This window comes from Syngnathus leptorhynchus, chromosome 2 (genome assembly GCF_054491065.1).
Source record: "Syngnathus leptorhynchus isolate UIUO chromosome 2, UIUO_Slep, whole genome shotgun sequence".
NCBI classification, from domain to species: domain Eukaryota; kingdom Metazoa; phylum Chordata; class Actinopteri; order Syngnathiformes; family Syngnathidae; genus Syngnathus; species Syngnathus leptorhynchus.
This window is the reverse complement of record NC_141196.1, coordinates 1726919-1749297: the sequence shown is the minus strand read 5'-3', so window position 1 is coordinate 1749297 and position 22379 is coordinate 1726919. Positions and strand designations below refer to the sequence as shown.

Genomic DNA, 22379 nt, shown 5'->3' with positions numbered 1-22379 from the left:
GCTGTACTGATCCAGTCGGTGGATAGCGTTATCTTGTGGCCAGAAAACTGTCAACGATATCACGTGTTCCTCTTTTTCAAATGACAAATAAAAAAAACAAAAAACAGAAAAGCTTACATTTATATAATTAATATTTTTTGTAAAAAAAATAATAATATATAAATATATATATGTTTGTATTGTAAAGGCTTTTTTTTAAATGACCTCGAGTGGATCTCTATGACCCTTGAACACAGTAGCAAAACATGACAAGACAACAGACACAAAACACAGCATTCTATATATACTCCTTTAATTCAACTTTTTTTCTTTTTTTTTAATTAAATAAGAATACGAACAGCTTGTAAGCGGGTCTCGGACCGTTCATTCCCTTGAAAATTTCAATCACAGCAGGAATTCAGTTGAAGTGCTTCAAGTGGCAATCTCTAGTGCCAATACAGACTAAAGAGCAACCAAAACAGCCTAAACAGTAGGCAAGCACACACACACACACGCACACACACGCGCACACACGCGCACACACGCGCACACACACACACGCGCACACACACACACGCGGTGCACCGTACAACTTAACTTAAGACTTAACAGCACCAAATATCCCCAAAATAGGATTGTTACGACAATAATACTAAGCTTGACATTCCTCGTTGAAATCGGTGGTTTTGCATCGTGCGACGACTTTTCATGCTGGACAGGATGCTTGTGGACCGATCATGGGGAGGGGGCAGAGGGGAAGGGGGGAGTGTCTGGTTTACCCTCGACCCAGCAGAGGGCGGCAGGCAAGCAAAACCCAAGCAAAGACCCGAGCCCATGGGGAAGCATTCTGGTGTCAAGGAAATTTCGACAGAGCTTGGACACCACCTTGTGGCATCTGGATACAATTGCTGGGGTTACATCAATTTTGGGGGGGGGGGATTTTTCCTGGCGGGGTTACGGAAAATTGCAACGCTTCCATGGAAATTAATGGAATAAAGCAGAAACTTAACACAAAAAAAAAAATCATGGTAGGAACGCAAAACATGACACTTAAAATGACTTAATTCCCATGCAAAGTTTACAATTTGAAATTCACCAAATGGTTGCCCGTAAAGATATGGAAAAGTCTCCACCCTTCTGCAACCTTCCATTTTATATTGCTGCATTAAAATCTGTGCAAATTCCAAAGGGGACTGCTGCCTTTATTTGGGCTCTCGGTGGGCGGCGCCGGCCGGCGAGGGCGAGGCCGGCAGACTCTTGGGACACAGCAGCCCACGGGAAGCGGTGCGGTCCCTGTTCAGGTTCTTGTAGACATTCCGGTGCGGCGTGCGGAGACACGACAAAGGGAAGCGAAGGCCCGCCAGGCAGCACGCCGGACAAGAGATGGCCTCGTCGTGGTCCAGGGACTGGGCGTCGGCCTCGCTGGGAGGTGAGCAGCAACCGTTGTTGTTGATGCCGGCGGGGGCGGCGCTCCAGACCAAAGGCCCGCTCAGGATCACTTTGCTATTGTCCAAACGCGGCCACCCGTTAGCGAAGGTCCGGGAAGGGGTGGAGGTGCGAGTCGGGGGGGAGGACAGTTTGGAGTACGAAGACGAGCTGTCCAGAGTATCCGGCGAGCTGGTGCAGTCCATCGGCACAATCTGGCCCTTCTCTTGATCCGGGGACAGGGATCCCGCACACTGAGGGAACCCAGAGTCGCACTCGCTGTGCATCTCGCAGTCGCACGGGCGGGCCAAAAGGTAGGGCTGCGGCGTGCACGGCAGCGAGTGGCAGCGCCGCTGGCGACCTGGCACCAGCTCACAGCAGCGTCGCGGGTCAGGCGGCGGGGGCAAGGCGAAAGTCAGGGAGATGACAGACTTGCTGGGGGTGTCGTACAGCTTGATCTTGCCACCTTTGAGGTCGTCGCGGCGCGAGAAGGGGTTGACCCGCATGGGCGGCGACTCCGCGGCGGGCCGTAGCATGTCCGACTTGCTGCGGGAGAGGCGGACGTCCGGCGGCGGGCCCGAGGAGCGTCTGCGCGGGGGGCCGCCGGCCGGTGAGCGCTCGGCGGTCGGCACGTCGTCCGTTCGCTCCAGGTCGACGGCGATCTGGGAGAAAGACGGACGCAGCTCGGGGCTCATCTGGTGGGACGGACAAAAACGGAGTCAGAGCCGGTCAGGCCTGGGATGGCGAGAGTGTCGCCTTTACGTACGTTACAGCAGACGATGGCCAGATGTAAGAAGTGGGCGGGGCAGTCGCTGACCATCTGCGTGAAAGCCTCCACGTGCAGGCCAAAGTCCTGTGGGGAGGGAGAAGAAAAAAAAAAAAAAAAAAAAAAAAGAAATCCAGAATTTTCAACTCCAGTAAAAACAGACGTTATTAAAAACAGGTCATGAGGAAATGAGAGGAAATATGGAAATGACTATACCTCGGTGCGTGGTAAGAAGTCAGGGTCTGCCTTTATCCTGGCAATGACCTCGCACAAAATGATGCCGTACGCAAACACGTCCACCTACACAGACCAACAAAGCACTTTTAAATTTTTTTTTTTTTTTTTTTTAAAAAGCAACAAAACAAATTCTCTCTTTATATGTATCCCGTATTTCCCAGACTATGAGCCGCTACTTTTTGTACAATCTTATCGTCCAGTGTGGCTTATTATGGGTTTTTCATGATTTAAGTGACATTGTAAGAGGATTTGTTTCAGTAATACAGGTAATTATGGAGGAAAGGTTATTGGTATACTGTACATGTGGTGCTAGTTTACACAGTACATGTTTCGTATTTACTTATAATTCCCAACCGGAACCCTAGTTTGAAACCCTAGCTTTAATTTGAAACACCTCATTCTAAAAAAAAAAAAATACAAATGTCAAAATTTCAATACATTTTAAAATAAATGTAAACTTTTTTTTTTTTTAAATAAATCCCAAAAGTTTTTTTTAAATAAATTAAATAAACAAAATTTTAATACATTTAAATCGTTTTTTAAAATAATTTTTTAGTACATATATATACCTTCTCATTGTACAGCTCACCGTGGAGTACCTCTGGTGCCATCCAGTAAGGGGAACCCACCACAGCCAAAGGTTCCTGGTTTGAGTCTCCACTACGCCGAAACAAAACAAAAAAAAGTTCAATACAAAGCTGTGAATAACCATCGCGTTTTTGGATCACTCTGTGAGAGCACTGCGCAACTGTGAGCTTCAGAAATAGGGAAGGAAAAACACTGGCGACAAACAAGCACTTTCTCAACACTTCACTTTTTTTCCACAACCAGACAAAAGAACCCCTCGTATGAATTGATCACAAAGTGGCGCTCGTTGCAACGGCCATGTTGTCATTCCGGACTGTTTTTTGGAGGGGGCAAAAAAAAAAAAAGACTTTCATTTGGGCAAAGGCAGAATAAAGTGGGGGAAAAGCTGTGACCATTTTCTCGTCCGCTCCTGAAAGCTTCCATCAACAAGAGTAGTAAAAGGAGCCGCAAGAGGCAGACTGCAATACTTTGACCTTATTTGGAGTCATTAGATTCCGCGTCCCCTCCCGCGCAAACACGCCAGCCGCGTCGTCGACAGCTGAGGTAAATGACGCATTTACTGCACATTTAGAAGAAAAGGAGAAAATGAAGTTGAATATCAATTTTTTCCTCATGTGAATTTTTGGTTGAGGTGCGCAGTGCGGAAAAACGGGCTGCCTCTCGATTCCATCCTGCTGCTCCCTCATTGCGCAAACATGCGTCAACCAAATAGGCCACGTCTATAACCAGAGTCTCCGCAAGAAAGACAGAAGAGGCCCGTTCACTTCCTCGTTTAGTGTGTGTGTGTGTGTGTGGGGGGGGGGTTAACAGGCACGTGAAGACAGGCAAGATAAGAAGGACGTGAATGAATGCACTTTTATGGAGGGCGAGGCTTGGCCCATTCACACACTTTACACACACACTCAAGTCAACACACACACACACACACACACACACACACACACACACACACACACACACACACAGTCACTCTCCAACAGCCGTACCTGTAATCGGGTATTTTCTCGGCCAAGCCAAAGTCTCCCACCACGGCAGAGCACACGCCGCCTTCCCAGCGCACCAGGCAGTTCTGAAAGAAAGCCAATCAGAGCGGCTGCCTTTGAGAAGACGGCCGCGTCGCCACTCACCTTGGAGGTGAGGTCTCGGTGGAAGATGCCCTTGGCGTGCAGGTAGCGCAGGCCGCGGGCGATGTCCAGCGCCAGGGCCGTCCGAGCGCCCCACGGAAGCGGCACGTCGCTGTCCAGCAGCTGCTCCAGGTTGCCGCCGTTGATGTACTGCGGCAGAGGAGGACGCGAGCCCTGAGCCCCGATCCAAAGAGAGGCCGGCGCACACGCCCGGCCGCTTTCCTACCTCGGTCAGGGCGTGGAGTTGACCCTCGTGGACGCACACGCCGATGAACCTGAGGGGGGAAGGCGGCGTCAGGCAAGCGCCGTGCAAAAAGATGCAGAGTCGGCGAGAATCACCTGAGGATGTTGGGGTGCGACAGTCTGTTCATCAGCTGCACCTCCCTGAGCATGTTGGCCCGGTTGCTGGCCAAGATGTTCATCTTGAGCGCCATCACCTGGCCAGACACGCGATGCTGCACCTGCGTGTCGCCATTTGGCACACGTTAGTTAGAGCGCTGGCAAAGCACGCCTTGCTCTCTCACACGTACGCGCATCAGTGACGCGCACAAAAAGACACAACACGTCTGGTCCGGTACGCAACCTTGCACCGCCTTTGACACAGCTGCAGTATCATGCACGCACACAAGCGTTCACTCGCAAACATTCATCTTGCAGAAGGTTGTTTCATTTCACACTTGATGGCAGGGCAGGCCCATTTGTAAGCAAGCCAACAAAAAGTCTCGTTTCCTTTCCCAGGCACACTGCAGGAACACAACCTGGCCTGAGGTTGTGACACAATTGCAACACTCCAAAACAGCACACACTCACTCACACATGTGATTTTCGTTCAGGTGAGAATCTTCCCATTTTTTTCACAAAAAATGGCTATTGGCTATATGAACTGTGAGATTCCCCAGGGGTCAATCCCGGAACCCTTGTCGTTCAATCTGGACGTGCTTCTTAAATACAGACATACGTACAGTGTTGGGATGAGTCACTTTTTAAAAGGTGCATTTAGCCTGTATTTATCCTCAATAGTGGAACCGGGCCAGTTATTTTTGTTAGCTTTACGTGAGGGAGCGCCTTTCCCAGAAATCGAGCCTATACGTCATCCGTGTCAAAATGATAGACCGGAGCACGACACGCAACGGGGCAAATATTGCAAGATTGTAAATAGCGACACCTCGTGTGCTCGCCTCGCCGCTCGGTCTGCCAGCGAAGGCGCTGACATTTTGCCTGCTCGTTTTGCTCTTCAAAGATGAGCAACGCTTGAGGGACTGGGCCTCTGTAATGGGCTCTGTCTAATGGCCAGATCCTTTAGAGGACAATCGCATGGCGAGTCATCCATCCGTTTCTTTTCTATCGGGCTTGGACTCCATCGGGTCGCCCCTGCGCCTTCCCCGGCTGACTTTGGCAACTCCAATGGTGCTTGCAGTTTTGCACGGGCTTGTTCCAAATGCTGCTTGCGTGGTTACCATGGACACCACTGGAGGGCCTTACCTTGAACACCTCAGAAAAGTACCCGGCGCCGATCTTCTCGCAGCTGAAGTCGTCCAACCGGGCCAGGCTGGACACGGCGCTGCGCAGGGCCCGGTAGGAGGACGGCCGAATCCGGTTGGAGCCGTGCACGCTGTGCATGGGCGGCTCCGTTTCAGCCTCCGGTTCTGCTTCCGGCTCCACCCTCTCCATCATAGGACAGAAGCGGGAGTGCGGTTTCACAATTTGGTCGAGCTCAGGTTAAGACGTGCCATGACAGCTGCCCTCTGCGGTTGCGGCCCGGTCCGGTGGAGCGCTGCAAGTGGTAGAAGTCGGTCAACTGAATGACTAAGCAAGAACGCCATGAAACATCACATCAAGTGGGCATCTTGACATCAATTTGGTTATATGGTGCATACAAGTCTTCTCCATGTCCCATCTCAATGAAAATCAACAACATACGCATGAAGAAGCCAGCAAATCAAGGTGAAGGAGGCAGAACTCACTGAAACATAGCAAATTTGGCTCCAAGATCCCACAAAGTCTCATTTTGTCTAAATGAAGCTCCTCAGGATTTGATCCGGTGTTAGTTTCACAAATAGGCAACATTAATTTAGCACCCCGCCCTGCCCCTCGAAAAAAAATAGTCATCTCATGAAATCATTGCCTATAGTTAGTAACGTAAACAATAGTAACGATGTACGTCGTGTTTGAATCGCTTGAAATAGTTGGTCGAATTAATAGCCAACTACACTAACACGGTGCTCTTAAATGTTGCCCTCCATTTGCTTTGGCAAGTACAACATCCGCAGAACATTTCACATATGTATACTGGACTGTATTTCTTTAAAAAGGAAAAAAAAAAGCGATTGTGTAGTCGCTGTTATCTGCACTCAGCAGATTGTTAGCAGCGGCCGCATTTTGCGCGCACGCGCAGATATAGACTCGCTTTCAAATTGATCCAAAGCGGTGAGGGTGATCGGAATGATTGGAAGAGCTCCCTCCCTCCCCCCAGCACCTTCGTCCCCCCCTCACCCCTCCCCTCCCGGCTTGCTAGTCAATTGCGGTGCCCGGTTGCCTCTCAACGTAAACTGCGACGGAAACGGCCTGAAGTCACAGAGGCGGCGCGGCGCGTGCATGTAACGTAGCCCACTTACCCGCAAGAAAATCAATTCTAAGAAGGACGTCGTCGCCCCGGTGTTAGCTCAAGGCAATGTCCCCGTCCCTTGCTGTCGTCCATGCGAAGGCCGCGGAGGTCGCTCGCTCCCTCGCTCGTTCGCTCGGCCCAGCTTGGTGTGGCGTCGTTTGCACACGAGGAGGGGAGCGCCGGCTTTTACGGAGGGGGTGGAGCTGCTGCTCACGTGACCCCCCACACCCCCTCCAAAGTTAATGTTACCTGCACGCTTGAATTGCAACACGTCGGTCGGAAATGCGGTAAAAGCAAATTAAATGATTATTTCTGCCACGGCGCTTTTTTTTTTGCATATGAAGGCGCTTGGTGTGTTTGCTTTGGTGCCACTTCCGGGTAGGAGAGCTGCTGCTCACGTGATCACATACGGGTAAGAACGCAACCGTCATTTTCTACGTTGCTTGACATTTAAGAATGATATCTTTAATTTTTATTTTCTTTACATTATGTGGGTGTGTTTTCATTTTTGTATACATATATAGTTTTTTCCATGATGGATTTAAAAAAAATCAATTAGATTTTATTGGGGGGGGGAATTTAATTTTGTGTTTTGGGATGGAATATTTTTTTAATGATCCATTTTTTAGGTTTAGATTTTTCAAACAGAAATTTGAATGGGGAAAAAAATGCTTTGCTGCTATCTTGTGGCATTTGGGAGGAATGGTACGATGTTGAGGGTTAAAAAGTTTCATTCAGGCATAAATAGTCCTTCGACACATTGCAGGGCCAAGCAAATATGTTAAAGCGAAAAGCTTAGGTTGGGCAAAAGTTGTGCTCTGCCGCCATCTATACTTTCGTCCAATTCAGTGTTTCTGAATTTTGATTTGATTTTCTCACGAACTTCCTGCTATCTCGTGGAAAAACCTTAAATTGTTCTGCCTCTTACTGGCATAAGAAGAGGAAAAGGGTCTTCTAGAAATCCCAAATGAATCCCCAGTTTGGTTCTTCTTAGGTCAGGTGGTTCAATTTCTGGCGATCAGCTGGCGACGAGACAAATGAAGCTTAACCTTGAATTTTGATTTGCCACTTGCCCAAAATCAGCTGATAAACTCCAGCAGCAGATATTTTAATTTGTAAACGCGGCAACTGTACTTTAGTTGCGCTGTTTCCGGTGTCACCGATGGAGGACTCTAGGCTGACGTCATAAGCCTTAGCAAGGCTCAACGCTGATTGGCTGGTTAACTTAATTCTAAAGGTGCTGCTGAGTATGCGTCCGTCCAGCCGGTCTTACTCGACTCAACTGACAGCATGACTCTGAGTACAACCGAACGTCTCCAGAAATGGCTTTTCGACGCCTTCTTGTTCCTCTGCTTCGCCTTATATCGCTTCGTGTATGCCCGACCCACCGAGAATAGGCGGAGGGTCCCGCCACCCGACAACCCGCTCCTCTGCGTGTCAGCGACGCAACTCGCCGGGAGAATTCGACGACGAGAGGTAAACGCTTTCCCTGAGTGGGTTCGAGTCTCGGTTCTGGTGATGGAGAACAACAATTGAGCCATCAGTCCAAATGTCATACGAAATTTGGCTTAGTCCTAAAGCTGTTCGATCAATTTCCCGCAAACGCGTCTTTGTCCGTACAGGTGTCCAGTGTGGAGGTGGTGCAGGCTTACGTCGACCGCATCCAGCAAGTCAACCCATTGGTGAACGCTGTGGTCAAAGACAGGTAAGGTTCTTCAAACACCTCTCCCAAGGAGCTACGCACGTCTTTGCTAAATCCCGATTTAGGCATAGAATAGATTCCATCAACATGCACGGGTCGGGTGGACTGCATTTTCGAGAACTGATTAACTGCTTCATTCATCTTCCACACCACATAAACTCAAAAGTTAATTCAAAAATCTTATGAATAACATAAGGTTTTCTTTGGTATGCTTAAGACAATAAAAATATGAATTGGATGCAGAACATTTTCTGTAGGGAAGGAAATGTTCCAATGCCATTACGAAATCTTTGTTGTGAACGCTTATCATCCGATTACTCAATTGGGATCAATTCATGACGTTTGGTCCCACATTTTTTTTTTTTTCTATTTCACCATCCAGGTTCTCTGCCGCGCTCCAGGAAGCGGCGCAAATTGACAAACTGATTGATGAGGAATCGGGAGGTGAGGAGGTGCTGGCCGATCGGCTGCCTTTCCTCGGCGTGCCGCTTTCGGTCAAAGGGTCCTTCGGTCTCCAAGGTAACGTGTTGTTTTTGATGCCCGAGAGAAACGTTCAGGTTAATCTGGCTTTTGAAAAAAAAACAAAAAAACAACCATGTTCTACCTAGATTATTTTTTTTTTTAATTTATTCTTACATGTGTATTTTCTACAATTAGCTTAAAGATTAGCGGCAAGAACAAACAAGAAAGAAGGGAAACCGCTTATACTGTAAAACAAATACTGTTCTTTCCTCACTGTTTATTTTTGCCTTAATCCTTCCTGCGTAATATAATTCGGTGTGCTGTCATGAATGTTTGACTTATCACGTAACCTTTGCTCCTCGCTCGGCGCTCAAAGGCATGCCCCACAACACCGGCATCGTGTGCATGCGAGGAAGGGTGGCGGCGGCCGACGCGCCGCCCGTGGCGTTGCTCAAGCGGGCGGGCGCCATCCCGCTGGGCGTCACCAACACCAGCGAGGGCTGCATGTGGTTCGAGTCGCACAACCACCTCTACGGCATCACTCGCAACCCCTACGACCTGGAGAGGATACCGGGGGGGAGCTCCGGTGGGTCCTCAAATTTCGAAACGCACCTTCACGAGGCTCAGCTGTTATATTTGCACGCATACATTGAGTTAACGCCGAAAGGCTCGATTACGATTGTAGTGTCGTAGTTACGCTGTATTCAATTCACCGAGCGACTGACAAAAATGCCGATGTTGGCCGGCTGCCCTGTCCAAAAGGTGGCGAGGGCAGCTTGCTGGGCGCCGCCGGCGCCGTTATCGGCCTGGGCTCCGACATCGGCGGCAGCATCCGCATGCCGTGCTTCTTCAACGGGATCTTCGGCCATAAACCCACACCTGGTAAAACGAGGCTCTCTGACGCTCCCGTCCGTTTACAGGATTTCACCATTTTCTCACCTCACTCACAGGTGTGGTGTCCAACGATAACCAGTACCCGCCGTACTCGGGCAGACAGGAGGAGTACGGCGGCTCGGGGCCCATGTGCCGCTACGCCGAGGACCTGCTGCCTATGCTGAAAATCATGGCGGGGCCAAACGCAGCTATGTGAGCTACCAAACCGGAGCGCTCGCAACCGGTGTCGGCCCGCTAGCTGGCTGACGTCTCTTGCGGCAGGTTGTCCCTGAACGAGAAGGTGGAGCTGAAAAAACTGCGTTTTTTTACCACCCCCGACGACGGCGGTTCTCCTCTGACGTTCCCCGTCAGCCAAGAACTCAGACAAATCCAGAAACAGGCGAGTCAAAACGTCTGCGCCGTTAAAAAAATAAAAAAAATCAATGCGTGCTCGGGACACGTCTCACCTCTGTTCTCCGTCAGGTGGTGGAGCGTCTCAAAGCGGACCTCGGGGTGTCGGTCCAAGAAGTACGCTTCCCCGAGCTGCGCTACAGCTTTCGCATCTGGGACGCCTTCATGGCTCTTCCCGACAAAGAGGGCAAGGTCCGAGGCCATGTTGGCCGGCCGCCGCGCGTGTGGCATCGCTCGCCTGCCCGCCCGCCCGCCCGCCAAATGACCGCCATTCTCTCCCGCAGCCTCCGGTTCCGTTCGTCAACGAGTTGGGAGAGCCGGGCCGGCCGGTGTGGCCCATATGGGAGGCGCTGAAAAGCCTCGTTGGAAAATCCGACCACACCGTGGCCGCCATTGGTGAGCGTCAACAACTGCTGAGGTGCTTCCAAACTGCAAGTCAAAATGGTTTACCTGTGCAGGTCTGGCCATTTTGGAGAAGATATCTTGGCCCACACCTTCCGCCTTCCTTGTGGGCTTGAAGGAGAAGCTGCAAAAGGATGTGGAGCAGCTGCTGGGAAGCGACGGCGTGCTTCTTTACCCGACGCATCCCAGGGTGGCCCCCAAACATCACCACCCGCTCTTTCAACCGCTCGACTTTGCCTACACCGGTACGCAGTGACGCTGATGATCCGTCGCCCAGCCTTACTTTACCTCCTTCCTCAGGCATCTTCAATATTCTGGGACTGCCGGTCACCCAGTGCCCCTTGGGTCTGAACGAGGAGGGTCTCCCCATGGGCGTGCAGTTAGTGAGCGGGAAGCTGCAGGATCGGCTGCCGCTGGCCTTGGCGCTCTACCTGGAGAAGACCTTCGGAGGCTGGAGAGAGCCTCCCTCCAACATCCGCCGGATGAAGATGATCTAGGCTCTGGTTGCCGGGGAAAACGGCCGCTTCTCCGTCAGATTTGACATTTCCCCATTTCATGGATCAGGCTGGACTAAAACGGTGGACAGGGACAAGCTATAGGAGGGAGCAGCTTTATTAGCGCTTAGCCTGGTTGTTAGCGCAAATTGCGGACGTCACGGCTGACGGTGACGCCCTGTTGGCTAGCTATGAAAACAATTAACCAGTTTCATTCGAAGCGGAAGGTAAACGAGATGATGCTCGGGAGTCGGTGGTTGCTTTATTTTTACCGTGGCGCACTTTTTAGGGGGAGCGATTAGTTAGTAAATTTTCTGGCTTTCTGCGGCAACGCTTCAATCGAGTGACTCGGGCTGTTTTCGATCATTTCTAACATTTGAGACCTTTTGAGCGAACGTGGCGCTGACAGTTACATTGTCAAGTTTTTGTGTCCATTTTTTGCCAAATGATCAAACAGATCTCAAGTTACCAATTCACAGAGGTGGTGGCAGAAATTCTATTTACAAAGAGCTCATCCTTGTGTCAATTCCCTCAGAGGGTGTGTGCAGTGAGTTCTTCTGTTCTAGGAACACAAAATGATTGCTATATTTGTTCCTTTTTTTTGTTAAGCCGTTAAACTGGATCTGTTGCCTTTGTAATCCATTTTATGATGTTTGCGTGAATGTTGATCAACTATCGGGACTTGTGTGCCACTAATCACACAAATGAAAACATTTCAAAACCAAGGTCTTAACAGTCGGTGTCATTCTATTTTATTTCCTTTTAGTCTGGGGGGGGGGGGGGGGGGGGAATAGGGGAAGGAGGCGACAAAAAACGGCACCATCGTTAAACCGCTAGGCGCGTTGCCAAAAAGTCCCGCTCTGACCAAAACTAAATGAGAAGGCCAAACGAATGAAACGTGCTCAGGAGGAACGACCTTCTCTCCCCGGTTGCTCGTTTCGGCCCAAACGGCAACTTGTGAATGTTGCTGTGGTCAAAGACAGGTAAGGTTCTTCAAACACCTCTCCCAAGGAGCTACGCACGTCTTTGCTAAATCCTGATTTAGGCATAGAATAGATTCCATCAACATGCACGGGTCGGGCGGACTGCATTTTCGAGAACTGATTAACTTCTTCATTCATCTTCCACACCACAAAAACTCAAAAGTTAATTCAAAATCTTATGAATAACATGAGGTTTTCTTTGTTATGCTTAAGACAATAAAAATATGAATTGGATGCAGAACATTTTCTGTAGGGAAGGAAATGTTCCAATGCCATTACGAAATCTTTGTTGTGAACGCTTATCATCCGATTACTCAATTGGGATCAATTCATGACGTTTGGTCCCACATTTTTTTTTTTTTCTATTTCACCATCCAGGTTCTCTGCCGCGCTCCAGGAAGCGGCGCAAATTGACAAACTGATTGATGAGGAATCGGGAGGTGAGGAGGTGCTGGCCGATCGGCTGCCTTTCCTCGGCGTGCCGCTTTCGGTCAAAGGGTCCTTCGGTCTCCAAGGTAACGTGTTGTTTTTGATGCCCGAGAGAAACGTTCAGGTTAATCTGGCTTTTGAAAAAAAAACAAAAAAACAACCATGTTCTACCTAGATTATTTTTTTTTTAAATTTATTCTTACATGTGTATTTTCTACAATTAGCTTAAAGATTAGCGGCAAGAACAAACAAGAAAGAAGGGAAACCGCTTATACTGTAAAACAAATACTGTTCTTTCCTCACTGTTTATTTTTGCCTTAATCCTTCCTGCGTAATATAATTCGGTGTGCTGTCATGAATGTTTGACTTATCACGTAACCTTTGCTCCTCGCTCGGCGCTCAAAGGCATGCCCCACAACACCGGCATCGTGTGCATGCGAGGAAGGGTGGCGGCGGCCGACGCGCCGCCCGTGGCGTTGCTCAAGCGGGCGGGCGCCATCCCGCTGGGCGTCACCAACACCAGCGAGGGCTGCATGTGGTTCGAGTCGCACAACCACCTCTACGGCATCACTCGCAACCCCTACGACCTGGAGAGGATACCGGGGGGGAGCTCCGGTGGGTCCTCAAATTTCGAAACGCACCTTCACGAGGCTCAGCTGTTATATTTGCACGCATACATTGAGTTAACGCCGAAAGGCTCGATTACGATTGTAGTGTCGTAGTTACGCTGTATTCAATTCACCGAGCGACTGACAAAAATGCCGATGTTGGCCGGCTGCCCTGTCCAAAAGGTGGCGAGGGCAGCTTGCTGGGCGCCGCCGGCGCCGTTATCGGCCTGGGCTCCGACATCGGCGGCAGCATCCGCATGCCGTGCTTCTTCAACGGGATCTTCGGCCATAAACCCACAACTGGTAAGACGAGGCTCTCTGACGCTCCCGTCCGTTTACAGGATTTCACCATTTTCTCACCTCACTCACAGGTGTGGTGTCCAACGATAACCAGTACCCGCCGTACTCGGGCAGACAGGAGGAGTACGCCGGCTCGGGGCCCATGTGCCGCTACGCCGAGGACCTGCTGCCTATGCTGAAAATCATGGCGGGGCCAAACGCAGCTATGTGAGCTACCAAACCGGAGCGCTCGCAACCGGTGTCGGCCCGCTAGCTGGCTGACGTCTCTTGCGGCAGGTTGTCCCTGAACGAGAAGGTGGAGCTGAAAAAACTGCGTTTTTTTACCACCCCCGACGACGGCGGTTCTCCTCTGACGTTCCCCGTCAGCCAAGAACTCAGACAAATCCAGAAACAGGCGAGTCAAAACGTCTGCGCCGTTAAAAAAATAAAAAAATCAATGCGTGCTCGGGACACGTCTCACCTCTGTTCTCCGTCAGGTGGTGGAGCGTCTCAAAGCGGACCTCGGGGTGTCGGTCCAAGAAGTACGCTTCCCCGAGCTGCGCTACAGCTTTCGCATCTGGGACGCCTTCATGGCTCTTCCCGACAAAGAGGGCAAGGTCCGAGGCCATGTTGGCCGGCCGCCGCGCGTGTGGCATCGCTCGCCTGCCCGCCCGCCCGCCCGCCAAATGACCGCCATTCTCTCCCGCAGCCTCCGGTTCCGTTCGTCAACGAGTTGGGAGAGCCGGGCCGGCCGGTGTGGCCCATATGGGAGGCGCTGAAAAGCCTCGTTGGAAAATCCGACCACACCGTGGCCGCCATTGGTGAGCGTCAACAACTGCTGAGGTGCTTCCAAACTGCAAGTCAAAATGGTTTACCTGTGCAGGTCTGGCCATTTTGGAGAAGATATCTTGGCCCACACCTTCCGCCTTCCTTGTGGGCTTGAAGGAGAAGCTGCAAAAGGATGTGGAGCAGCTGCTGGGAAGCGACGGCGTGCTTCTTTACCCGACGCATCCCAGGGTGGCCCCCAAACATCACCACCCGCTCTTTCAACCGCTCGACTTTGCCTACACCGGTACGCAGTGACGCTGATGATCCGTCGCCCAGCCTTACTTTACCTCCTTCCTCAGGCATCTTCAATATTCTGGGACTGCCGGTCACCCAGTGCCCCTTGGGTCTGAACGAGGAGGGTCTCCCCATGGGCGTGCAGTTAGTGAGCGGGAAGCTGCAGGATCGGCTGCCGCTGGCCTTGGCGCTCTACCTGGAGAAGACCTTCGGAGGCTGGAGAGAGCCTCCCTCCAACATCCGCCGGATGAAGATGATCTAGGCTCTGGTTGCCGGGGAAAACGGCCGCTTCTCCGTCAGATTTGACATTTCCCCATTTCATGGATCAGGCTGGACTAAAACGGTGGACAGGGACAAGCTATAGGAGGGAGCAGCTTTATTAGCGCTTAGCCTGGTTGTTAGCGCAAATTGCGGACGTCACGGCTGACGGTGACGCCCTGTTGGCTAGCTATGAAAACAATTAACCAGTTTCATTCGAAGCGGAAGGTAAACGAGATGATGCTCGGGAGTCGGTGGTTGCTTTATTTTTACCGTGGCGCACTTTTTAGGGGGAGCGATTAGTTAGTAAATTTTCTGGCTTTCTGCGGCAACGCTTCAATCGAGTGACTCGGGCTGTTTTCGATCATTTCTAACATTTGAGACCTTTTGAGCGAACGTGGCGCTGACAGTTACATTGTCAAGTTTTTGTGTCCATTTTTTGCCAAATGATCAAACAGATCTCAAGTTACCAATTCACAGAGGTGGTGGCAGAAATTCTATTTACAAAGAGCTCATCCTTGTGTCAATTCCCTCAGAGGGTGTGTGCAGTGAGTTCTTCTGTTCTAGGAACACAAAATGATTGCTATATTTGTTCCTTTTTTTTGTTAAGCCGTTAAACTGGATCTGTTGCCTTTGTAATCCATTTTATGATGTTTGCGTGAATGTTGATCAACTATCGGGACTTGTGTGCCACTAATCACACAAATGAAAACATTTCAAAACCAAGGTCTTAACAGTCGGTGTCATTCTATTTTATTTCCTTTTAGTCTGGGGGGGGGGGGGGGGGGGGGAATAGGGGAAGGAGGCGACAAAAAACGGCACCATCGTTAAACCGCTAGGCGCGTTGCCAAAAAGTCCCGCTCTGACCAAAACTAAATGAGAAGGCCAAACGAATGAAACGTGCTCAGGAGGAACGACCTTCTCTCCCCGGTTGCTCGTTTCGGCCCAAACGGCAACTTGTGAATGTGATTGAGTGGAGTCCACCTGTGGCGCCTCTCAGGAGGTGTTGGTGATGGGCTTGTACTTTTTCAGTCGGGTCCATTGACCCGTGGAGTAGTTCATTTCGAAAACCGTGTCCACTAGCATGGTGGTGCTGCCCGTGCCGTCCGCTTTGGGCAACACCTCGGTGTGCTCGCTCAGCTTGATCTGGATGACGTCCCCCTGCTCCGGGCACGGGTTCTCTACAAGACAAAACATTTCATGATTTCATAACAGTGAATATTTATTGCCCCCCCCCCCCCCCCACACACACACACACTTTCACCATTCAAACATATTTGAACACTCAAACATTGCTAGTAGGAATTGGAAAGCGATGAGTCTTGGTAAGTGCCGTGTGCTGTGACTACCAATAGATGGCAGTAAAGTGCAGAGTTCCATACTCATGCCCTCTTAGTGTGTGTGAAGTTTGATGTTTTCACAAAGGTTAATAAGACCATCAGAAAGCCCATAATTTTCTAACAAACAGTATTTTGCTAGATCAACAAATTTGGACAAAATTAAACACTTTGATTAGATTTCTTTGTCATGACAGACACAAATAAAGCACATAGGGTTTCAAGACATATATAAATATATAAAAATGAACGCGGACTTATGAGACCTCTCGGTTGCGTCCGACAGCAACGACGTTTCGAGAAAACTCAAAAACTTTCTGTTTTAGCGTCACAAAGGAATTAAGTAAATCTGGTTGACCACAAGCAGAAAAAAAAAAAACATCAAAGAATGAAACATTTCCTGCGGCCAGTAGGTGGCGCTACCACCACACAGAACTTTAAAGTCAATTTTGGCCATCTTCCTGTTAGTTTTAACATATGGCGATGGAAGCCTTTTTGTAGGTCGCGGGATGTTATATATAACCAACACATTTTTATAGATTGAGGGTTTTTTTTTGGCACTAAGGCCAACCAACAACAAACGTACCTCTGGATCCTGCCATGAATCCCAAGATAAGGGCCTTCTCTGGTCTGGTCACCTTGTTGGCCGTCTTGAACATCTCCTGAGCTGCATACATCTGGTCCCTCTGCAAAATACAAACTTTGCTTCAATATGCGAGTCGGAGCCAACGGCAACACACAAGTGACGCCGTACCGTCAGCGAGAGATTCTTCTTGGGCTGAGGTTGCGGAGGCGTGGGCGTCTGAGGCGCGGCTGGGTGCTGAGCGGGAGTCTCGGGTTGGCCGGCGGTGGCGGCCGCCGCCGGCCCGTTGCTGGCCGGCGTGGAGACCGGCGTGCTGGGAGACGCGGGGGTGGCCGGGTTGGCCGCCGTGGCGGCATTGTACATGGGTGTCCTCTGCTTGTACTGGGCCGGGAGAGCGGCGGCGGGGGCGCCCGCGCCCGCCGCCGCCGGCTCCTCGGGCTGTCGAGCCGACTGCAGCGCGTCCCAGCCGGACCCGGCCGCGTTCGCTTTGGGCGAGATCGGGCAGCGCGGTGAGCGAGCGTACTGCTTCGGCGAAAGAAGGATCGCTCACCTGGCTGAGCCTCGGAGCTGGGAATGTAGGAGGAGGAAGGAACCATGCTGGGCGTGGCCGGGAGGTAGCTGGTCGATGGCAGCGGGTTCTCGTTCAGCGCCCCGAGTTTCTGCGAAAGAAAATGACCTTGATGGCTACCGCTTTTATTACGCCGTGTGCGTGTTGGCCTTTTACCAAGCAAATGACAAAAACATAAAAAACCTTTATCGCTATCAATGCCTCAGTAAAGCCGGCGACATTTGCTGCTCGTGTCGGTCAGGTGTGCGTGCGGGCGAACCAACTTCAATGATTATTGGTTTTTTTTTTGTTTTTTTTTTAGCTGTGCACCAAAATGGCCGTTCCTCTGCAGCAGTCTCGACTATCGACCAAGCATCTGCGTCTGTCTGCGTCCAGAACCAAGTACCTGTGCGGAGACGAGGCCGGCGGCATAATCGGGTGTGGTGTTCTCCACCACCGCTTCTTCTTTGGCCGCTTTCTCCTCTGCTTCCGCGTCTACAAAAAAAAAAGGATCGCGTGAGCGCCAGCCGTTCCAGTCTGGTGAAACTTGACAGTCAAGGTCGGACTGCGGCAGATGAAAGGCGCTTACCCAAAGTTTTCCGACGCCTTTTGGCCTCCCTTCCGGCTCCCACCATGTTGAGCTCTTTGATATCCAGCAGCTGCAAAGCAGAATGCAATCCTCAACTTGCCATAAACGGGATGAGGCCTTGGACTCAATGGAATGTAGGAAGCCCGACATTGAACAATATAGGTGCTCGCCGGCCCGGTAGCGCGATACCTTGACCCCACGCTCCTTGCGCAGGGGCGTGCGCACTGGTGCGATGGCCGCTCGATTGCTGGGGGGGCTGAACATGCTCGGAGCCGTGGGGCTGCGAAACGGGGCCTTGGGAATCCCCTTGAGAGGGGCTGCAATGAATTCAAACAAATCAATCGATGAGTCACAGTAGGTGGACGAGGGATATTTGGCTTTTGGATGGCCAACGACCCAAATGGCCCAGAGCGAGGCGGCACTTACTGGTAGTGTCAATCTTTTTGACCAAGCCTCTCCCTTTGGCATGGAAAGGCACCCCGGCAGTCTTCTTCAGCTGCTGTGCCGTCTCTGTGGCTAGAAAAGAAAAAAGCAGTTTTGGCGCCACGGCGCTTTGGCAAGCAAGAAAAGAAGTCAGTCTTACATTTCTGCAACAGCTCGGCTCGGAGGGTGGCGCTCTTGGGCTTCCTCTTCAGCTGGAAATGTTTCACGGGGGGCGTGAGGGGTCCTACCAGCGTGGTCAGCGCGCTCTTGTTCAGGTACTGGCATTCCAAGGGAAGCATGGCGGACGCCTCGCACTCCGCAACTACGCCGGGATGCCAGGAGAGAGACATTCAACCCCCCCAAAAAAATGGAACAAAAGAAATCATGCACCAAAAAAATCCATTTGCACGCAAGCCTTTATTCTCTTACCTTTCTCCCTGAGCTCGCCAAGGATGTCCTGCACGTTTGGATTCTGTTCCTCCAAATCCAGATTGAGGGAACCTGTCTCCGGGAAGGACTTGAGAATGTCTGCGACCATCAGCACCCACGGCTCAGAGTCCACCGTGGCCAACTGGATTATCTCGGAGAGAGCCTCCTTCATCTGGCAAGCACAAGAAAAAAAAAAAAAAAAAACCATTTAGACTTGATCATTTGATCAGACAGAAGCTTCGTTCATCAACTAACTCAATATTGGAAAAGATTTCTAGTGGCGTACGCGTAACATGAATACATGGGACGGTGGGAAACGTCATTTCGATCTCTTTGTGTGTCTTCACGTGTGAAGAAATTGACAATAAAGCTCACTTTGACTTATAACATTTAGTGTTATAGTGACATGAAATCTACTGTGAATGATACATTATGACTTGCAATTATTTTCTATGGAGTTTCTGTCCTTCCTGAAACAAAACATCGTCCAATTTTCAATATTGCTTGTGTGCGTGGTACTCCGGTTGAAGCGGCCATTCCAAACAGTCTGGGCACTGGGGAGAAAGTTCAGAGAAGTACTGAAATCAAAGTTTGAAAAGAATCTGAAAAAGACAAGAAGCAGGGTGTTTTAGTAGTTAGGCGTGAGATTCCACTCATTTAAAACGCGTGCCGAGCTCGGCGCGATCAAGGCTGGGATTCTCGGGGGACGGTACCGCCCCCTCGGTTCTGTCCCCCCCCCAGTCCGTCAATATGTCTGAACGAGAACCGCAGACGTTCGGTGATAAAACGCCAACAACTGGTGGATGGGGTCGACCTCAGGTGTGCGGAAAGTATTGGCTGGCTCAGTGAGAGGAAGACGCGTCGCGTTTTCGGTTTAATTTCGCTCCTTCTCGTCTCGTCATCGTCCTCTTGTGTCGGAAGCTAGCGTGCTAATGCTAAAGCAGCCGACGAGTGTTTTTTGCAGCGCGCCGAAGGACAATAGCGACGGACATGTTCGGGAGACGTGAGTCAAGGTAGAGAAGCTTCTTCCCCTTTGAAGACAACTTGGCCGAGGAAAAGTGCGAGCGGAGGGTGTAAGCGATGTTACTGGAGGTCGCCCACCTCGTCCACGGTCCGCCGGGGGAGATGCAGCATCCCGAGGAGCAACTTGAGCTTGACGGGCGGCGACAAAGTCGAGAAGCAAAGGCGAATGTTGTCGATGACGGACACGGTGAGGAGCGACGCGATGCTCGGCGGCGTCCACAGCTCGTCCGTAGAGCCTAGTTTGTTGTGAAGCCACAGGCCAGTGTCGCTGTCCTTCATCGACGCCATCTTGGAAAAAGAAGTGTTTTGAGTTCGGGCATTTTAATGGACTACTAAAAGAACGACAGTCAGGACCCCGCCCACGTCTGCGTGGAGGCCGTTGAACAGCATTGAAAGAATGATCAAATTGGAAGAAAAAAAAATGTATAAAGATCAAAATATAGATGTTTGCACTGTTTCTCATTATTGTTATGTTACAACGTGTCGGGAAACTTCGCTTTGTAGAATAACATTAATGTGTGTGCGTGCGTGTGTGTGTGCGCGCGCGTGTGTATGGGAACACAACACATTTTTAAGAGTGTGTGCGTGTGTGTCTATTGATAGACAGATAGATATTTAAGAAATTATAATTTTGCATTTGTAATTTTCGAATTTAGTTGAATCAGTACTTCGACTTTTAGCAGTGTTTTTCTTATTTTTTTTACAAGCATCTTTTAGTTATTTGCTATTTGCCTTTTTTCACATTAGAACGGAATTGACCATTGTAAGTGTTTCTTTTTTTCCCTCACCGTTTCTGGATGGACGGTGTTGATTCACAGGTCCGATCATCTCAATTTTTAGTTTGAGGTCCTGCGGTTTTGCCCTCTCGCCGAGCCTTGCGCATGCGCACGGCTCGCCTCGCCTCATTAATAACATCTCCACGAGCATTTGGCACTGACCTGGTGTTCCCCAAAAACAAAACGTCGACAGATTCGGGGTAGGTCAACGGAGCTCGCGTTATCGTTGGCTGCGTGCAAATAATCTGCAAAATCCACACGGGTAGGTGTTGGATGATGGCATCTGGAGGTATGATGCAGGCAGCGATGCTCCTGTTGGCGGCCCAGCTCGTCCTCTGCCGCGGTGGTGCTGCGGATGCGGACCGGGAGACGGGGACAGTCATCCCCGCGGAAAGTAGGTGCCCGATCTTATTTGAGTCCCGATGGCGAGCCAATTCCGACAAATAACCCTTTACGACGGATTTCCGTTCCTACAAAGGCGTCATAAACAATATATCTTTTTTTCAATTGACGTAACCTAAGTCGGAAGGCATCGTCGTCCAAGTCCTGATTACAGTCAAATATGTCGATGGGTCTCGGAAAACCAACAAATAAATCCAAATAAGACGCCGTACGGTGATTGACTGAGCGCGCCTGCTTTTGCCTTGCAACGACGTCATTTCTAGTTGCCACTTACCGAGGCCAATGCAGTGGTAAAGTCATGATCATCTATAAATATTGAGGATGAGCTAAATGTGGGAATAATAAAAGGGATGGCGTCTCTTTTTGCAGGTCGCCCTTGCGTCGACTGCCATGCGTTTGAGTTCATGCAGAGGGCCCTGCAGGATCTCAAAAAGACCGCTTTCAACCTGGACGCCAGGGTATGGGGGCTATTTTCATTCCTTGGCGTGAGAAGATTGCTTCCGAATATTCTGTATGAATCGGTAGTACAGTTGAAAAAACCAAAGATATCACTTTTTTAGGAAGGTGAGCTACGAGCGGCAAAAGTTTTCTGACATTGCATTCGGCAGTATTGACAGTAAAACAAGCGGTAAAAAGTTGAAGCACTGATTCAACTTCTGGCTCATTTGAAGCCACACACATTCAAAGCCACAGATACTACAGTGTAGAATGTGAAGACGGCAACCCTGACAGGACAAAAATACACTTGCAGTTTTTTGTAATTTATTGATATTATCCTTTTTATAAAATTGTCATTTTTATCCAACCACCCGACGGGTAAAACAATTAATTTGAAATATATGTAATAGTTGTCGCACAACACTTGATATGCAATGAGTGGATGGACATTGCCTGTCAGGTTAGCTAGCTAGCGTTAGCTTGCTTACGCTATCAGAAGTACGTAGCTCTGCTTACTGTGCGTATGCTGTTTTTTTTTGCGGCGCAGACCGAGTCGCTGGTGCTGAGGGCGGAGAGGAGGGCTCTTTGCGACTGCATGCCCAGCTCGCTGCGCTGAAGTCTCACAAGCTCCACGACTCTTTCTTTCAAAAACACTCATGTACAGCAACTTTTGACTCCTAAGCCGCGGACACTTTATTTTAAGCTCTTCCCTTATCCATCCACCAGTTTGCTTGGAAATGGTTATGTGAAACACAAAAAGTGGATATGAATGAGCAGTTTTTGTTTGTTTTCAGACTTGAGAGAGAATCCACTCCCATTTGTTGGGCTTTCCTTAGCACAGTACTGTAGCATGAAATCACAGCACCTTTTTGGAAGCGTAAATTGTATGTATAGAATTTTAGGTGACGTATATATTGACACGTAATAAGCGTTTATCCACAATGTTTTGCCACATTTACTGGAGGTACTTCAAATGTTTGTAATGGAGGCAAATGTGATAAGTGAATAAGTTCTTGGTGGTGTCTAAGTGGGGCTGGGGGGGGGGTCGGAAAAATAAAATAAAATGTGCGTACCTACTGTTTTGCATTTGAATGTTTTATATTGGTGGGCGAGAAGTGCTTTTTGAAGAAATAGACTCCTCACTG

At 49.9% G+C, this 22379-nt stretch overlaps 5 protein-coding genes across 7 annotated transcripts; 3 read left to right on the top strand and 2 right to left on the bottom strand.

Moving 5' to 3' along the window:
- Positions 1-292: 292 nt before the first annotated feature.
- On the bottom strand, positions 293-7068 carry tesk1b (testis associated actin remodelling kinase 1b). The gene is made up of 10 exons (XM_085938473.1): positions 6735-7068; positions 5602-5893; positions 4459-4580; positions 4346-4394; positions 4123-4269; positions 3982-4064; positions 2977-3067; positions 2387-2470; positions 2171-2257; positions 293-2099 (listed from the first exon to the last, which is right to left on the bottom strand). Exons 2-10 carry the CDS (start codon positions 5791-5793, stop codon positions 1182-1184), a joined length of 1773 nt encoding a protein of 590 aa, XP_085794599.1. The 5' UTR covers positions 5794-5893; positions 6735-7068; the 3' UTR covers positions 293-1181.
- A 453-nt stretch (positions 7069-7521) lies between these two features.
- Positions 7522-11788, top strand: LOC147060011 (fatty-acid amide hydrolase 2-B-like). Its single transcript, XM_085938495.1, has 11 exons — positions 7522-8200; positions 8347-8429; positions 8809-8945; positions 9265-9474; positions 9651-9770; positions 9839-9974; positions 10044-10161; positions 10245-10364; positions 10457-10568; positions 10631-10819; positions 10875-11788. Exons 1-11 carry the CDS (start codon positions 8015-8017, stop codon positions 11069-11071), a joined length of 1608 nt encoding a protein of 535 aa, XP_085794621.1. The 5' UTR covers positions 7522-8014; the 3' UTR covers positions 11072-11788.
- Positions 11789-11959: 171 nt separating this feature from the next.
- LOC147060010 (fatty-acid amide hydrolase 2-B-like) lies at positions 11960-15408 on the top strand. The gene is made up of 10 exons (XM_085906588.1): positions 11960-12051; positions 12430-12566; positions 12886-13095; positions 13272-13391; positions 13460-13595; positions 13665-13782; positions 13865-13984; positions 14077-14188; positions 14251-14439; positions 14495-15408. The coding sequence occupies exons 1-10, from the start codon at positions 11960-11962 to the stop codon at positions 14689-14691; spliced, it is 1431 nt and encodes a 476-aa protein (XP_085762714.1). The 3' UTR covers positions 14692-15408.
- A 48-nt stretch (positions 15409-15456) lies between these two features.
- On the bottom strand, positions 15457-19948 carry nelfa (negative elongation factor complex member A). 2 transcript variants are annotated; one of them, XM_085938482.1, is made up of 11 exons: positions 19697-19948; positions 18596-18767; positions 18327-18488; positions 18170-18259; positions 17933-18060; positions 17744-17813; positions 17561-17649; positions 17158-17266; positions 16779-17092; positions 16611-16710; positions 15457-15868 (listed from the first exon to the last, which is right to left on the bottom strand). In XM_085938482.1, the coding sequence occupies exons 1-11, from the start codon at positions 19904-19906 to the stop codon at positions 15684-15686; spliced, it is 1629 nt and encodes a 542-aa protein (XP_085794608.1). In that variant the 5' UTR covers positions 19907-19948; the 3' UTR covers positions 15457-15683. The 2 variants fall into 2 exon arrangements, with proteins under 2 accessions (XP_085794608.1, XP_085794612.1); XM_085938486.1 differs by lacking the exon at positions 19697-19948 and adding an exon at positions 19037-19663.
- On the top strand, positions 19272-22272 carry nicol1 (NELL2 interacting cell ontogeny regulator 1). 2 transcript variants are annotated; one of them, XM_085938508.1, is made up of 5 exons: positions 19274-20041; positions 20437-20594; positions 20661-20788; positions 21166-21254; positions 21782-22272. In XM_085938508.1, the coding sequence occupies exons 2-5, from the start codon at positions 20500-20502 to the stop codon at positions 21848-21850; spliced, it is 381 nt and encodes a 126-aa protein (XP_085794634.1). In that variant the 5' UTR covers positions 19274-20041; positions 20437-20499; the 3' UTR covers positions 21851-22272. The 2 variants fall into 2 exon arrangements, with proteins under 2 accessions (XP_085794625.1, XP_085794634.1); XM_085938499.1 differs by having other exon boundaries at positions 19272-20594.
- The last annotated feature ends 107 nt before the right edge of the window (positions 22273-22379 follow it).

Excerpts from the sequence above, each read along its gene's own strand:
- LOC147060010 (XM_085906588.1), top strand. The coding sequence starts at position 11,960 with ATGAAACGTGCTCAGGAGGAACGACCTTCTCTCCCCGGTTGCTCGTTT. Across the intron at positions 13,596-13,664 it reads GCGGGGCCAAACGCAGCTAT|GTTGTCCCTGAACGAGAAGG; the intron begins GTGAGCTACCAA and ends CTCTTGCGGCAG. Across the intron at positions 13,985-14,076 it reads TTCCCGACAAAGAGGGCAAG|CCTCCGGTTCCGTTCGTCAA; the intron begins GTCCGAGGCCAT and ends TCTCTCCCGCAG.
- LOC147060011 (XM_085938495.1), top strand. The coding sequence starts at position 8,015 with ATGACTCTGAGTACAACCGAACGTCTCCAGAAATGGCTTTTCGACGCC. Across the intron at positions 9,475-9,650 it reads GATACCGGGGGGGAGCTCCG|GTGGCGAGGGCAGCTTGCTG; the intron begins GTGGGTCCTCAA and ends CCTGTCCAAAAG. Across the intron at positions 10,569-10,630 it reads CCACACCGTGGCCGCCATTG|GTCTGGCCATTTTGGAGAAG; the intron begins GTGAGCGTCAAC and ends TTACCTGTGCAG.
- nelfa (XM_085938482.1), bottom strand. The coding sequence starts at position 19,906 with ATGGCGTCGATGAAGGACAGCGACACTGGCCTGTGGCTTCACAACAAA. Across the intron at positions 17,650-17,743 it reads AAGGCGTCGGAAAACTTTGG|ACGCGGAAGCAGAGGAGAAA; the intron begins GTAAGCGCCTTT and ends TTTTTTTTGTAG. Across the intron at positions 15,869-16,610 it reads ATTCATGGCAGGATCCAGAG|AGAACCCGTGCCCGGAGCAG; the intron begins GTACGTTTGTTG and ends TTTGTCTTGTAG.
- tesk1b (XM_085938473.1), bottom strand. The coding sequence starts at position 5,793 with ATGATGGAGAGGGTGGAGCCGGAAGCAGAACCGGAGGCTGAAACGGAG. Across the intron at positions 4,395-4,458 it reads TCGCACCCCAACATCCTCAG|GTTCATCGGCGTGTGCGTCC; the intron begins GTGATTCTCGCC and ends TTCCCCCCTCAG. Across the intron at positions 2,258-2,386 it reads ACTTCTTACCACGCACCGAG|GACTTTGGCCTGCACGTGGA; the intron begins GTATAGTCATTT and ends CCCTCCCCACAG.
- nicol1 (XM_085938499.1), top strand. The coding sequence starts at position 20,500 with ATGCGCACGGCTCGCCTCGCCTCATTAATAACATCTCCACGAGCATTT. Across the intron at positions 20,789-21,165 it reads GACAGTCATCCCCGCGGAAA|GTCGCCCTTGCGTCGACTGC; the intron begins GTAGGTGCCCGA and ends CTCTTTTTGCAG. Across the intron at positions 21,255-21,781 it reads CTTTCAACCTGGACGCCAGG|ACCGAGTCGCTGGTGCTGAG; the intron begins GTATGGGGGCTA and ends TTTGCGGCGCAG.